General features: G+C 40.7%; 1 protein-coding gene across 1 annotated transcript in view; it reads right to left on the bottom strand.

The window, feature by feature from the left end:
- Positions 1-16,165, bottom strand: part of Cped1 (cadherin like and PC-esterase domain containing 1) — a 273,880-nt gene that overhangs the window by 193,342 nt on the left and 64,373 nt on the right. Inside the window, exon 4 of the mRNA XM_059257422.1 lies at positions 8,998-9,073. Within this exon, the coding sequence (XP_059113405.1) occupies positions 8,998-9,073 (76 nt within the window). The remainder of the gene's footprint in view (positions 1-8,997; positions 9,074-16,165) is intronic.

Genomic DNA, 16,165 nt, shown 5'->3' with positions numbered 1-16,165 from the left:
CTTCCACAATCCACAGCCATGCTGTCATACTCCACTAGCTTTTCTTTTGACATATGTTCTGACCATAGAGCAATGGACCTTCTCAACAATGGAGATTCAAGAACTCCCATTTTGTTCCACTTGCCTTCACATGGATCACATTCTTGTGATTCTTCTATTCAGTGAGTGTTAGTAGTGTGGTGTGGTGGTTTAAATGAACATGGCTCCCATAGGCTCATAGGGAGTGCCATTGTTTGAAAGGATTAGGACATGTGTGAGCTTGTTAGAGTAGGTGTGGCCTAGTTGGAGGAAGTGTGTCACTGGGGGTGGGCTCTGAGGTTTCAGAAGGTCAAGCCAGGCCCAGTGTCTCTTTCTTTCTTCCTGCTGTTTACCGATCCAGATGTAGAACACTCAGCTCCTTCTCCAGCACCATGTCTGCCTGCATGCCGCCATGCTCCCTGCCATGATGATAATAGACCAAACTTCAGAAACTGCAAGCCAGTCCCAATTAAATGTTTTCCTTTATAAGAGTTGCCATGGTATCTTCACAGCAAAATAATACTGACAAGACATTTGTTTTGACCTGTGTTTTTCAAATATTTTAGGGGGTAACTGGGTAATGGAAGAGGTTGTTTCAGGTGTGATGATCAACTTAAGTGGTGATGGTTGCAGGTGATTTAAAATCCCAGGAGTAATGTGGTATTTTTTCATTAGTGATGGGAGGGAGACATTCTTGGAATGGATATAGCACACTCAGGTGATTTCCTCCTGTGCTTTTGGAGCAGAGAACGCCTTGTTATAGGAGTTGTAAGTTTGGTGGACTAAGGACAGGCATGGAAGAGCCAAACAAATGTTACAAGGCTGTGGGGAAGTACTTCTGGTGACTGACAGTGGTCCAGGTTAGACAGGAAAAGGTTATGAGAAAAAAATGACATACACTTTAAAGTTGAAAACTTGAAAGTACCAGGAGTGTTACTCAGGCAGATACTGTCTATATTCCAGCATCTACATCCAAACTCAGTGGGTTCAGAAATGAAGAAACTTGAAAGGCTATGATTGCAAGGTGCAGAGTTAGTTGGAGCTTTCAAATTTATCAACTCTGCTGATGCAAATCATCAAGAAAAAGCCATGAAAGTGAAAAACTAAAGGCAAATAAAATGAAGGTCATAGAAGTGATGATCTCAGAGAGCTGGGAGCCTAGGATGATGACAGGGACATCTGTCTGCACAGACATCAGAATTCACAAGAAGAACCAGTTGGATGGAGTAAGTTAACCCAGGGATAACTTCTTATGTAGTATGGTGAAATATTTCAACGTTTACTGACAGCCAGAAGAAAGGGTAGCAAGACTCAAAAATCACCCTTCCCAACACCAGAATTAAGGTTTTAGTAGAAAACCCAGCTTCATCAACTGCAGGACTAGCAGAGTTTGTTTTTAGAGGCAAACAGAAGCTGAACTCACTAAGGACTTGGGGAAATGTAAAGACACGGTGGGGCAGGGGGAGCAGACAGTAGAGGGGTGTGTGGAAGAAGAGACAAAGGAGGCTGAGACCACTGGAGGGAATCCAGAGAGCTCTGATTTTACGTGGATACAATTAATGAAGAAGGGACTTCCAGCATTGCAGTTCTGTTCAGAGACTCAGACTCTGGAATTTCCTGTCATTGCCTCTTTTCCTCTGCCATGTCCCCAATCTATACCAGACAGAATTCTGGAGAGGTATCAGTTGTCTGGCTTCTCAAACCTATGCATTTGTTATGGCAAATGCCAGGCCCCTGTAAGCATTTGGGTGTGTGGGTGATGTTCTAGATAATCTCCCCCTCAATGGGATCAGAGCACTGGAGAGACCGTTGCCTGGCACTTAATACACGGACTTCCATAAGTGGACCTGAAGGCTGGTTTTATCTCTTTATGGCAGGGTGGATAAAAATCTCTCTTTCTATAAGGTAGATACTTGGCTGGACTTCACAGATACAACATGAGAGCTTTGACCTGGTCACTATGGAGATGGAGAAAGGTAGATGGTTCCTGTAAGCTTTGGGGATGGGTGGTCGGGGAAGAACTTAAGGGAAATTAAAACGTACTTCCAGAGAGTCCACCATTTAGACACTCACCGAGTTCATGAACTTCTTTTCTAAAAATGAAAATACAACTAAGAGAGATGATTGGAGTAAGGATGTAGTTTAGTATGAATTAGTTCCATCAGCTTACTTTCTGCTATCACCTTGCTCAAGTCATTCTAAAGAAGTGAGAATTTTACTTGCATCAGGAATAAAATCACATGTAGCACAGAAGGCAAGGGTTTATTTGGAGTTAGAAAAGCAACCACTAAATATACCTCCCCATGGGAGGCCTTACCTGCTTGTAGGAGGGAATAGGGGGTGGGATGGGAGGGGGGAGGCTGGAGGGGTGGGAGGAGGGAAGAGGGGGATCTTTGATTGGTATATAAAATGAAGAAAAAAATTTATTAATAAAACAAAAAAGAAAAGCAACTAGACCAGTGGTTCTCACCCTTCCTAATGCTGCAGCCCTTTAATACAGTTCCTCATGTTGTGCTGACCCCCAACCGTAAAATTATCATTCAGAGGCTTATATTAATTATAACTGCTTGGCCATTAACTCAGGCTTATTACTGACTAGCTCTTACACTTAAGTTAACCCCATAATTCTTATCTATGTTTAGCCATGTGGCTTGGTACCTCTTTTCAGTTCTGCCTTGTCATCTTGCTTGCTCTGTGTCTGGCTGGCAACTCCTGACTCAGCCTTCCTCTTCCCAGAATTCTCCTTGTCTGCTTATCCCACTTACACTTCCTGCCTGGCTACTGGCCAATCAGCATTTTATTTATCAACCAATGGGAACAACACATTCACAGCATACAGAATGACATTCCACAGCACTTTCCCTTTTTACTATGTTAAAAACCTTCCTTTTGAATAGAAAGAAAAGGGGAAATGATGGGTGATGTCGTTGTGTATGTTGTGAATATGTGTTGCTCTGATTGGTTGATAAATAAAGCTGTTTGGCCAATGGTGAGGAATTAGGTTAGGCGGGACGTTCTAAAGAGAGAGAGAGAGAAAGGCAGGGAGCAGAGGAGACGCTGCTAGCCGCCGCCGCCAGGAGAAGCAAGATGTAAAGATACTGGTAAGCCACAAGCCATGTGACAAAGTATAGATTTATAGAAATGGGTTAATTTAAGATATAAGAGCTAGCTAGCAAGAAGCCTGCCATGGCCATAGTTTAAATATAATATAAGCCTGTGTGTGTTTATTTGGGTCTAAGTGGCTGTGGGACTGTGGGGCCATGGAAGCTAGGCAGGAAGCTACATAAATATCTGTGTTTTCCAATGGTCTTAGGCTACCTCTGTGAAAGGGTCGTTCAACATACACATACACACCCCACCCCCGACAAAGGGGTTGCAACTTGCAGGTTGAGAACTGCAGATTTGAAGCTCAGAAAACACAGAGGAAAATGTCAGGATTCTAGAAAGGCAAACTTTGGAAATATTAGACCTGGAATATATTTCATATATATACATTGTCAGTCAGTGTTAAAAATTACTTCAATTATGTTATATTAATGATGTATCTTATATTTGGTAATCAATAATTAGAATTTTATAGGGCTGTATTCTGTTTGGATGTAGCAAATGTATTAAATTTCATTTGTTATAGTTTTTCTTTTTTTCTTTTTTTGGAACTGACGTGTTACAGAAAAGCAATAGGGATGTGGGGATGTGGGTCCGAAAATGACCCAAGTGTTATTTCTGAGGGGACATCTTGGTCTCTTTTTAAAAGTTCATACAAAAGCCAGGGCTCAGACCTAAGATACAAATTACTTGAAAGAACGAATAATATTCAAAACAAAACAAAAACCTTGGCACATTCCAAACCAGGGCCCCTTGGATGGTGATGCTGCACTGAAAAGAAAAACCAAAAAAAAAAAAAAAAAACAAAAAAACAAAAAAACAACAACTCACAGCCCTGCAGAACAGTCCTCTTATGTGAATGTTTTTGTAGTTCAAATATGGGAAAGCAATTCCTTTTATCAAAAAAAAAAAAAAGCAAACCTCATAAAAGGCACAAACAACAAGTCACGCCAACTAAATACTATAAAAACTTTCCCCCCACAAAAGGCAAAGTATTAAATGGCAAGACAAAAATAAATCTTTTCCTTAGCTAGAAAATTTTCCATGGGTGTGTGCTCTCCCGTATGAGTCACAAGTCTAAGGTCAGGTAGATACTGGCTGGGGAGGGAACACACCCTGTGAGCTCTATATATTGTCTCTGACCAGACTTCTGCTTCTGGCCAGAACTCTGCCTTCTTTCGCTTGTCTGGGTCTCAAATACATCTGCCCATATGTCCATCACTCTGCGCAGCATCTTGATATCTATGTATTTTTGAAGACAAAGCACTAGACATCAAGTCTCTATGGCATCACAAGATCTTACAACATTGCTGACAACTTCCAAGTTCGGTATTCTTATAGAGTAGTAAACAGAAGCAAAGCTATATTACAGTAGTTACCCAGGATTGAATACTGATTATACTTCAGAATGAGACCTTGTCATGGTTCTCCAAAACTGATGGAGACACCTGTCCATGCATCTTTCACATTTTGGCACATTTTACCGACATATTAACAATTTTTCTTCCAAACTATTTTTTCAAAGATATTTATATAATGGATAGTCTTGAAAGACAGAAATGACACTCGAGAAAAGAGGGAAAGTTTTGTTCTGTGTCTATGATAGCCCAGACTGTCCTTAGCTCCTTAAGTAGTCAACGATGACCTGCAACTTCCTTATCTTTCTGCCTCCACCTCTAGGATTACAGGCAAGCACCGACATGCCTGTGTTCATGCAGTGCTGGGGAACTGAACCTAAGCTTCATGCATGTAAGCAAGCATTCTGCCAAGAGAGCTCACTGCCTGTTATAAAATATACAAACTCTCTAAGTCCAACATTCCTTTTCTGAAATGCAAATTCATAGGTGTCACCCAGTCATGCGAAGGTGAACTAAGATTTAAAGAACAGATACAAATGCTGGGCATTCCTCACACTATTAGTGCTGCAGATACCAGCTTCATTTCTTTCTGACCTAGACATCTTGTATCATCCAATAATATCCATAAAAGTGTGGCATGTGTCTTGTGAGCTGAGAAATAGGGCAAATCTCACACCTATCACAGTTTTCCCCAGAAACATAAGATCCTTGTGATAATCAATCATAAAAAGAAAAAAACTGAGTAATATGAGGCTGCTGCTCAATTTTTCAAAATTAGGGTAGTCCAGCCACCATTTATTAAGCATATGTATTAGGTACAATACACAGCAAGATTTATTTTTAAATCAAATAATATATATATATATATATATGTATATATATATATATATACATATGTGTGTTTGTGTGTGTGTGTACACATATAATTCACTTGACTTTAAAAACTAAATATATAAAAAGGGCTAGAGAGATGGCTCAGCCGTTAAAGGCTAGGCTCACAACCAAAAATATAAAAATTAAATTATGAACTAAGCACCGTTACCCACACTTAAAGATTTGAAAACAAAAGCAGAACCAAAATAATTCCATAAACTTAAGTAATTCATATTGCTAACTAGTGGCAAAGCTAAAAAACTATGGTTTCAAACTTTTATTAGCCTCTAAATAATACACAGTCTAAAACAGTGCAGGCTATTTAAACAGAATATATTATATAGCATTATGTTTAATTTTGTTTTTCTATGTTTGTTTTTCCTCCAAAAATAATAGCTGCTAATTGAGCACTTATATATTGCAAGCATAAGTTTTTGCTAAATATTTCATATGCATCATCTCATTTTTCTATTTTCTGATGATCAAATTTGGTTTCAGACAACTTTGCACATGCATGCTATATTCCGACAACTTTGCACATGCATGCTATATACAGCAACCACTGTCATCTACCTCCTTATCACCCTGTCAACTCCATTTTCTTCCCAACAAGACAAATCTCTTTCTCCCCCTACCCCGCACAAGTGCATTAATTTTGTTTGTGACCCACTGAGACTGACCAGTACTCTGTGTTCGCCACAGGTTTGATGCTGTCTTCTGCATCTCAGTGGGCTCAGCAGTGGGTCAGTGTTTCATGTGCGTTGTCTTGTTTTCATGATTTTCTTTTTGAGACAGTGTGTAACCAACCCAGTTGGCCTCAAACTCACCATCGTGCCTCATCTCCTGAGTGAGGGAGTGGAGCCGCACACCACTGTCCTCAGTCCATCTCACCCATTGAATGACCCCATACACCAATTACTAGGGTGTTATTACCCAGACTGCACTCACTATTAAATATTCAACATTCACAGCAAAGCAATTAGTTTCGGTCTGTGAATAAGTTTCTATTGTATTTTGTGTATTCGTAGACAAAAGCACCACAAAAGCTACTGTCCATAAAATTCAAATCAGAAAATAGTGCTGTAGGTACTTGTTTTAAAGCTAGACACTTAAGAAGATTATCTTCAGCTCAAGAAAGATAACATGGTAGGAGAAAGGATTCCACAAAACTATCTTGCTACTCACAGAGATAAACAGAAAATGAGCACTGGAGAGAGAGAGAGAGAGAGAGAGAGAGAGAGAGAGAATAAAAAGGACTACATATTTCTAGTACTGGTCCTTTTTTTCAGAGTAAAGTCATTTCCAAATGAAAGAAGGCAGAAAATGTTTCCTAATTTTATGGAAGCAAGGAAAATATAATATATTAGACTTTCTTGAGGAGTGTGTGTTTGTGCACATTTAAAAATATTTCATACTACAGACAGCCTTTACTGCTGCTGCTGTCCTTCTGTTTCCCATGAAACTAAAAGGCTTTTGTTCTGAACCAACCACGCTTACATGTAAATTACGGCAGGAAAACAACCACAACATGTTAACACCTGGAAGTTATGCTTAAAATGCAGACAATCTGGGGGTGGGGATTATCTTAACTAAAGGAATTCTGGTATTTATTAACATTTAGTGGTAGAAATAATTGTTTTACTTAGCCCAGAAGAGCATTCTTTTTTGTTTATTACTTATTTATTTGAGTGTATACATGTATGTGCAGGGGTGTTTGCATGTACGCACACCTGTGTACGGAGGACAGAGGCCAACATCAAGTGTCATCCTCAATCACTCTACCATATTTTTGAGACAGGGTCTCTGATGGGTCCTGGAGCTTACTGAATTGGTAAGACACAGATGTTGGGAATCAAACTCAGGTGTGCATGCTTAGGAGACAATGGTTTGCTGACTTAGTCATCTCCACAGACCCACAATATGTTTTTACAAAATAACATCCTAGCTGGAGATGCAGCTAAATGATAGAGTGTTTTCTTGGCATGCCAAGGCTCTGATTCAGTTCCTATCCCTGCAGGGGAGATAGGATGGGGGTGAGATGGGGACTTCACGACAGGGCTGAGGGCACACACGTGCTAAAACCTGAAGCACTTGGGAGTTAGAGGCATGGGGATCAGAAATTCAAGGACAGTATTGGCTACTCAGGGAATCTGAGGGCAGTCTGAGTTACCCAGGCTTCAGCTTCAAAATAAGTAAATAAATAAACAAGTAAATAAATAAATAAGCCAGAGACTATGCAGTCAGCCATAATTGTATGGTGAAATAACACATACAGAACAAAATTCACTCACTATTTACTCTAGAAATGTATCTTAAATTTAAAGAAGAATTACTGATTTGTTTTCATTTTAATCCCTGGTAAGTGGAGAGGAAACTGTCCTCAATATAGTAGGGCACGCCTACGAGGCTGACCCTTGACTGGGAGGCAAAATCCCACGGGAAAGGCCGTGGGTTACAGTATGCCATGCTTTCCGACTCTAACAAGGCATAAATTAATAAATACAGAAATGAAGTCACGCAGATCTAAATTTTCATTATGTAGTAAAACACTTCCTAGGAGCACACGCATTAATGGGGTTTAAACAGGAAGTCTGAGGTACTCTCACCAACGAGTTCTAAGGTAGGCTATAATTTTATCTGTGAAGACGTATTTCATCTCTAGAGACTCACTTCCCTTCTGATGTTCGTTCCACTCAGGGAACTGTGCAGGAACTGATGGTAATCATTTTTCTCTCCAATTCCTGATACTATGAAGACAGAACTTCGTTGAGTATCTTGCCTTAAACATAGGCAGATGATTTCAGAGAGGAAAAACAAAATTTTGAGAACAGAATAACTGCTGTAGCTTGCTTCCTGTTGCTGTGATAAAACACCATGGCCAAGGGCAACTGAGTCGGGAGAAGGTTTGTTTCATGGAACAACTTGTAATCTCCCATAAAGGGAATTCAGGGGAAGAACTCAAGGCAGGACCTGGAGCAGAAGCCACGGAGGAGGAATGCTGCTTACTGGCTTGCTCTCCATGTTCAGTCTGCTTTCTTATAGAAACCAGAACCCCCTAGGCAGCCTGTGTTGGCCCTAGCCTACAGTGGTCTGGGCCACATCAACCAGAACCCCCTAGTCCACCTGTGCTGGCACTAGCCAATAGTGGTCTGGGCTCCATCAAACACTAACGGAGAAAACATCCCACAGTTTTGCCATTCTGATGCAGATATTTTCTCAGTTGAACTTTCCTCTTCCCAGATGACCCTGGCCTGTGTCTGGTTGAGAAAACAAAACAAAGATGACTAGCACAATGACATAATCATAAACCTCTTTAAAAATTCAAGTTATATATAACTAAGAACTACAAGAACAATCACTTTTAAACTAAGGCAGAATTAATTTTAAAAGAAACACATAAGACAAATAGAAACAGCACTGGGCAAGCCAGAGGGAGAAAACAAAGGACTAAAGTACCAGTCGTACTAGTACGAGGTATCATCAGGGCCTTCCCATTGGCAAAGCCTGGCCTTAGGGAAGACTTGGGACAGTGGAGTTGATAGAAGAGGATCCAGGATGACGTGTTGAGGCCTTGTTATTTGTGACTTATACAGAAGCCTCCGGATGTCAAATGCTCGTGTATCAAGAGAAAACCAAAGGTTACCTGGAAATCTTCTGATCATTTGACACAAGCTTTCTTTTCTGCAAAGCTGAAGCTGTATTTCTGGTAATACATTTATCTGAAAAGGATGAAAAAGATCCTAGTGATTTAATCAGGAGTGACAAAGTTATTGATTTGATTACATAAAATGGAAATTTGCCCTCAGAAATCTTCAAAATATTTGGGACGAACTTAGGAAACCTTTTGATTTTAAAGCTATCATATTTGCTAGAAATAAAAGATATACTTATGTCCAATATAGTAACACAGCTTCATAGTTGCAAGTGGTAAAAACATCGCTAAAGGACAAGAAGGCCAAGGAACGGAAGTTCCAGATGCTATAGTGCCTTGTACACTCAGGTCTTCAGTGCTGAGCCTCACATATGGTCTTGACTTCATAATGAAAGACATTGTTGTTTCACCCACTTAAAGAACAGAAACCATTCTATTAAGAGTTTAATTCTCTCTCCTCTTGTGACTTTACAGTTTGATTAACTAGCTACATGAACTACATCCCCAAACTAAAACCAAATATGGTAAAACCTTGTTAAAGCTGGAGAGAGAGAGAGAGAGGGAGAGAGAGAGAGAGAGAGAGAGAGAGAGAGAGAGAGAGAGAGAGAGAGAGAGAGGTGGGGGTGGGGAGAGTTGTTTAAATCAGCTTGAAGATCAGATTTATTCTTGAGGCATTATTGATTACTTTCAAATTAATTCACTCTCCCCCAATAAAGTATTATAGTTTCTTCAAACATGTCCTGCTGGTATGACAAGATAAAAGTCAACTGTGTTAGACAAAACAAGGGAAGGAGACATGGATGCAGTCCTAATTCTGCACTTGACAGAATCCTGACCTTGAACACGGTTTGCTTGTTTGTTCTCAATTTCTTCATTTGTACAATAAAGCATGTAGAACCCTGAGTACCTAAGTTGCACTTTGATCAATTCTATAATAAGATGTAGCTTTTTCCTAATGATTCATTTAAAGTGCTTTGACCGAGTCTGATGAAATCTTCCCTGACACATGGAATCATATTAACTTATTCATTTAATCAGCAGACTCTCTGTTGCCCAAGTATAGCTCCAGGAAGAACCAGCACAAGCCCCTGCCCAGGTCCTGTGAGCCCAGTCTCTGGGCCTAGGCACAGACAGCATTCCTAAACACTGCATTCTGATGCCAACGCCTACCGCCCTCGCATGTGTTTGCTCTAGAAATCAAGGAAAGCTATCAGCGGCCGACACTTACGGTTTTAGGGTTGTCCACATTTCTCAAATTCAGAAGTGGGTAATTTCAGAGTCTAAGCGCAAGGAAACAAGGACTTTCCTAATACCCTGGTTCACCAGTTTAGAATTCTTCAGACGAGCTGAAGGGAGGGACAGAGGACTGCAAAAACTTCAAAAGGCAATAAAACAGAGTTGTTTTTCCTTATGTAAGGCAAAATAACTCAGTTGCTAACGTTTAATAGAAATTTTAGTGAAAGAAGGATCCAGAATGTGAACAAGCCCTGGGGAAGCAGCATTGAATATCATGGACTAGCACAGTCCACTCTAACTCTCCAAGGGCCTCAGAGACACGAGCTGCTATTGTGGAAGCTTAGAACACACGCTCTGCCTTCCTCTCCTACCCAATTAGGAGGCAACAGAAGCCTTCTGATTCGAAGGATTCGTCACTGAACACGTGGCCCTGAGAGTTTATGGAGCTACTACCAAGGCAGAGGATGGCAGCACAGACTTCAGACAGAGAGTGGAGTCCTGTGTCATCTCAGAGGGTGCCATCACACAAAGTGCTAGATCAGAGTGGCATCATGCAAAGACTACCTACCCTTCCCAAAGGCAAACGAAGCCAAGCCAAGCACCGTTCTACACTCCCGCTTCTACTTTCCTAACCCTCATCTAATGACTCCCTCTGCACTCTCTCCTCCAGGGTGTGACTTGAGCCTCCACTCCTGCAGCCAACGTAACTGTGGTGGTATGTGACCATGGTGACATGTGACACCAAAAATGTCATCTCCCTTCAGCTCTGGAAGTGAAACTGGCCAACTCAGCAAAAGAAGCAAACCACTTAAGTACCATGCGCCACACAGTCACTGAAAATCAATCATGCCACACAATGGACCGTCGGAGATAACAATGCTCTCTCACAGTCTAGTGAGTTCTGTCTTAATGTATATTACAAAATATAGAAGACCTGCATCATTATCACGTGGAATATTGTCAAAGGAGTTTTATCTGGATTAGCTAACTTATGTGATGCATTTCTCCAGTATAACATTGCAACAACTATTTTAATAACATTTACTTTTTATTGTATATTTTATATGTGTGTATGTGTTCGTGTGGGTAAGTGCCTGTGGGGGGCACGATGCACATATCCATGTATGCAGAGGTGGAAGAGCTAACTTGACTATCGTCTTTGGCAATGCCACTTACCTTCTTTGACACAAGGTATCTCATTGGCCAGTAGCTCAACGATTAAGCTAGACTGGCTGTCCATGAACTCCAGTACTGACATTACAAGGACATGCCACTATACCAGCCATTTATATGTGGGAGCGACGAGTCAAGCTGGGTCTCCCACTTGCTGCTTAACTGCTCTGCTGGTTGAAAGATTTCTCAGTCACTTAATAATAACCTTTATTTTTTAAAAGGACAGTTCTGGGTTCACCACAAAATTGAGCGAAAGTCATAGAGATTTCTCATATACGTCAGAGCTCCCATGCATACATGTTCTCCACCAATATCAATGTCACAGAGTAGCTATTATATTTGCTATAATTAATACACCATCAACAGTCAAAATCATTTTTAATAAAACTTTTTTTTTTTTTTTTTTTTTGGTTTTTCGAGACAGGGTTTCTCTGTGTAGCTTTGCGCCTTTCCTGGAACTCACTTTGGAGACCAGGCTGGCCTCGAACTCACAGAGATCCACCTGACTCTGCCTCCCAAGTGCTGGGATTAAAGGCGTGAGCCACCACTGCCCGGTGTTAAAAAATGTGTTGCCCAGGCTGGCCTTGAACTCGTGATGCTCCTGCCTCCGCCTCCTTCAGCAAATCCTACCGGCGTGCGCCACCACAACCAGCTTAATAAAACTTTTACTCTTGCTTGTGGGTGTGTGAATGTGTGCACACATGCACACGTATGGGTGTCTATGTGTATGCATATTAACATGAGTGAGCACATGTGTCTATATCTTATAAGAGTTTAAATGTCCTCTATATGTATATTTTTGCATGTATGATATATATGGACATATATATGTGGTGAGAGAAGTAAAGATAGAGAAACTACTGTTTTTCTTTCCTTTGCATGAAACCCCTTTCACAGGATTAGAAAGTGTATATAAAATGATAATAGCATTCACTACTGGGATAGTTCTTAAAGATACCATTGGGAAGGACAGAAATATACATTTTAAAAGATTTCCATTCCCAAATACACCTCCATAAACTTACTCTGTCATGAATATATCTAAATTGTTTCTATCGCAAATTATCATGAGCAAAAGTGAAAGTCAGGTCTGGGGAATGACTCAATAGACACCCAGAGGTCAGATTCCCTCTCTGTGTGAGAGGCCAGGCAGGTGTGGCAGCCTTCCTGTGATCTCAGCACTGGGGAGGCGGAGACTGAGGATTCCTGGGGGAAGATGGCTAGCTAGACTATCTGGAATTGGAGAACCTTCCACAATACGTAAAACAGAAATCAACCTAAAGCGTCACCAGACATCAACTTCAGGTCTCCATAGACATGCACACACACATGCACACACACACATGCTCACACATGTTAACGTTCATACATACACATATACACATACCCACAAGCAAAAAAGTCTGATTTCTTTTGAGGCATTTTTCATTCGAAAAGGCAAACCCATTATATGAATCAAAAGTATTTGGAAAGTGTTTATAAACTTAAAAAATAAAAGCTTTGCAACATTATCAACTAACTAAAGAGAATGAATATTTAAATTGGGAATATTTAAAATAAATAAGGAGTCGATGGGAAATTTTTCTGGTCATTCTAAAATGGAGAGTGATAAGAACACCACACTGGAGCTTACAGAACATTCTCTCTGCTCATTTTATCTGTACAGATGACCATGCCTCTTACTCTGTCACGATATAGGCCTTCTCCCAAGGCTGCTCAAGGTCATCAACAAGGAAAATAATTAATGCCAGAAAACTAGGAGACCCAGCTAGTCAAAGAAAGAAAAATCCTTCTCTTCTGTCTTCCAAACATAATCACCATTCCATCAAATTAACAAGGAAATGCCCTGCACGCTTTGCAGTGAGAGCCGTGTCGGGAGTTCTCAGTGCTCTGAATACTGAAATCAGCATCTGGTTTCAGTGACTGCTAATCCCACAAGCATTCAAAGCTAGGAATGAATCCCTTTGCTTCTGAAACACTACCACACATCTACTTGAGATGAGAAGAACTCCAGTTAGTTACGGCAGAATTACCTCATAGAGTAGGCCTCCCTTCATGGAATCACAAGTATAAATCAACTTTTAAATCCATGTCACTCTCCTTCTAGACATTCATTCATTCATTCATTCATTCATTCATTCTCTGTTACAAATCTTGTGATTATTTTCACCAATCACTGGAAATTGCAGTTTTAATTCATAGTCTTAATCTGACCAGGTGCCCTTGTTCATTCCAAAGTGATTGACGATTCTGCAACAACCACATGTTGTTGGAATTGTTGGAAATGTGAAAGGAATTGTTTTGAATATGTTGTATACACAAATAGGTCACAGTTCATAAGGTTTCAAATGACTTATTCTTCCTGAGGGAAGTTATTTATGTGTGCCATCAAGAATTCATGTGTTCTTAAGAATACTAATTGTGTTGGGCTGTTAAGACATGGCCTGCGAAAAAAAAAAAAAAAAAAAAAAAAAAAAAACCAAAAAAAGCCGGGCGGTGGTGGCGCACGCCTTTAATCCCAGCACTCGGGAGGCAGAGGCAGGCGGATCTCTGTGAGTTCGAGGCCAGCCTGGGCTACCAAGTGAGTTCCAGGAAAGGCGCAAAGCTACACAGAGAAACCCTGTCTCGAAAAAAAAAAAAAAAAAAAAAAAGACATGGCCTGAATACTTGATTTGAAAGTTTCTCTGATTGAGAAAACAGGCATTTGATGTCAGACTTCCTGAGTGTGAGTCCTTATTATCTCTTTTATTAGCTATGAGACCATAGACATCTATCTATCTACCATCTATCTATCTATCTATCTATATCTATCTATCTATCTATCTATCTATCTATCTATCTATCTATCTATCTATCATCTATCTATCTCTGCCACTGTACCCTCTGCTGTAAAGACAGTGCACCAAGACATATGGAAGTGCTCAGAATGGTGATAGGTGTACAGTAAAACCTCATAAGTGTTAACTACTATTAGCTCTCATTCCATCACCACTGAATCTCCTGCTTACATCTCCCCACTCCCACTGCCACTCAGCTAGTCTGATTCACCCTCATCTGGCTGAATCATTTCAATAACTGGCTTGCTTCCTTTGGTCATTGCTTCTGAAGTCCTTATTTCAATACAGTTGCCAGAGCAAAACCTGTAAAACTGCAATGGGACTGCTGTTGTTCCTCTACTCAAAACCTTCCATCAATGCACCACTTCACCAAGAAGAAAATCTGTGATCCTTACAAGGGTCCCCATGACACCACATAGAAGTCCCCACTCCAAGAACATGTGTCCCCTCTGCTCCTGCTACATTAACTTTCCGCCTGTCATGTGGGAATCCTTTGTGTTTGTAATTTTTATCTGAGCCGCTGGCACCAGGACCTCAGGGTCTTCCAGGCTAGACTCAAATGTAGTGGGTAGCCATTCCAGCTTTGATCTGGAACTTCCAACCCCCACTGAGGCTTCGGTAACTGTCACGCCTACAAGGTGGGGCCAAGGGAGGACACCGAAGACCCTCTCTTGGTTCCTAGACCCTGGACGATGGAGGTAGACTGAGCAGAGTTCCCCAGGGAACACTGCCGGACTGCGCTACACCTTTCCCAGACCCTGTAACCTATCCCTTCACTTGTAAGTTACCCCACAAAATAAACTTCCCCTTTTAACTACGTGGAGTGGCCTTAATAATTTCACCAATACTCAAATGTCACTTTGGTCAGGCAGGGTTGAGATGAGATTTCTCTATGTAGCCCTGGCTCTCCTGGAATTCACTCTGTAGACCAGGCTAGCTTCTAACTCAGAGATCTTTCTGCCTCTGCCTCCTAAGTTCTAGGATCAAAGGTGTGAGCTGCCATACCCAGCTCAAATGTCACTTTCTTGATGGAACCCACCCTACTTGTCTAAAGCTCAACAGCTATGTTTTTTTCTCTATTTTTTCCCTTGGTTCTTTTTGACATCTAACAAGGTCTTTTACTAGGACCTTTTTTGTACCTGTCTCCCCGTAAGAACAAGGATTTATATCTGTTTTGCTAATTTATATATACTCAGTGCCTACACAGGGCTCAGTACAGATGCTCAATAAGTAACTGTAGAAATGACAAAGGGAGAGATGAGATAATAAATACACAAACAGATGAATGAATGTGTTGACAAAGTAAAAAATGAGACAACACATTCAACGAGGAAAGTACCCTGGGAGGTGGTGGCCTCCATCCTGATAAATGGCGTTAGTCTAAATTTAGTGTAAAAATAATCATCCAGGCAAAAAAAAAATATATATCCCACATAAGACTTTAGGTTTTAAATAAAAGGAACTCAGACATGACACACTGATAGAAACAGATCTTCTTATAGAAGATTCACATATAATAATTATAGAAGAAATGGGGAAACAGAAAATCAACATTAAAAATAGATAATATTGATAACTGGTAAGATCCATGACTGGGTATTAAAATTGGTGTCCCAAAGTTTTCAGAAAAGCAAGATATTTGCATAGTGTCAAAACATCACATCCCAAATATTTACAAAGCGAAAGGAGAAGTAGTAGTTCCGCAGTGGAGAGAGGCAGCAGATCCTGCCTATGTGGATGCCAAGACCGAGGAGTGTCCCGTGTGTCCTGACACTTTAAGCCACAGCAGATCTCTTCTGTGGCTGTCTCGGTTACTTTTCAATTGCTCTCACAAAACCGCACGGCCAAGGATCTTATAAAAGAAAGAGTTTATTGGGGGCTTACAGCTTCAGAAGGTCAGTTCATGATCTTTG

Source organism: Peromyscus eremicus, chromosome 3 (genome assembly GCF_949786415.1).
Source record: "Peromyscus eremicus chromosome 3, PerEre_H2_v1, whole genome shotgun sequence".
NCBI classification, from domain to species: Eukaryota; Metazoa; Chordata; class Mammalia; order Rodentia; family Cricetidae; genus Peromyscus; species Peromyscus eremicus.
Note: the sequence above shows the minus strand (reverse complement) of the source record. Positions and strands in the feature narration are given on the sequence as shown.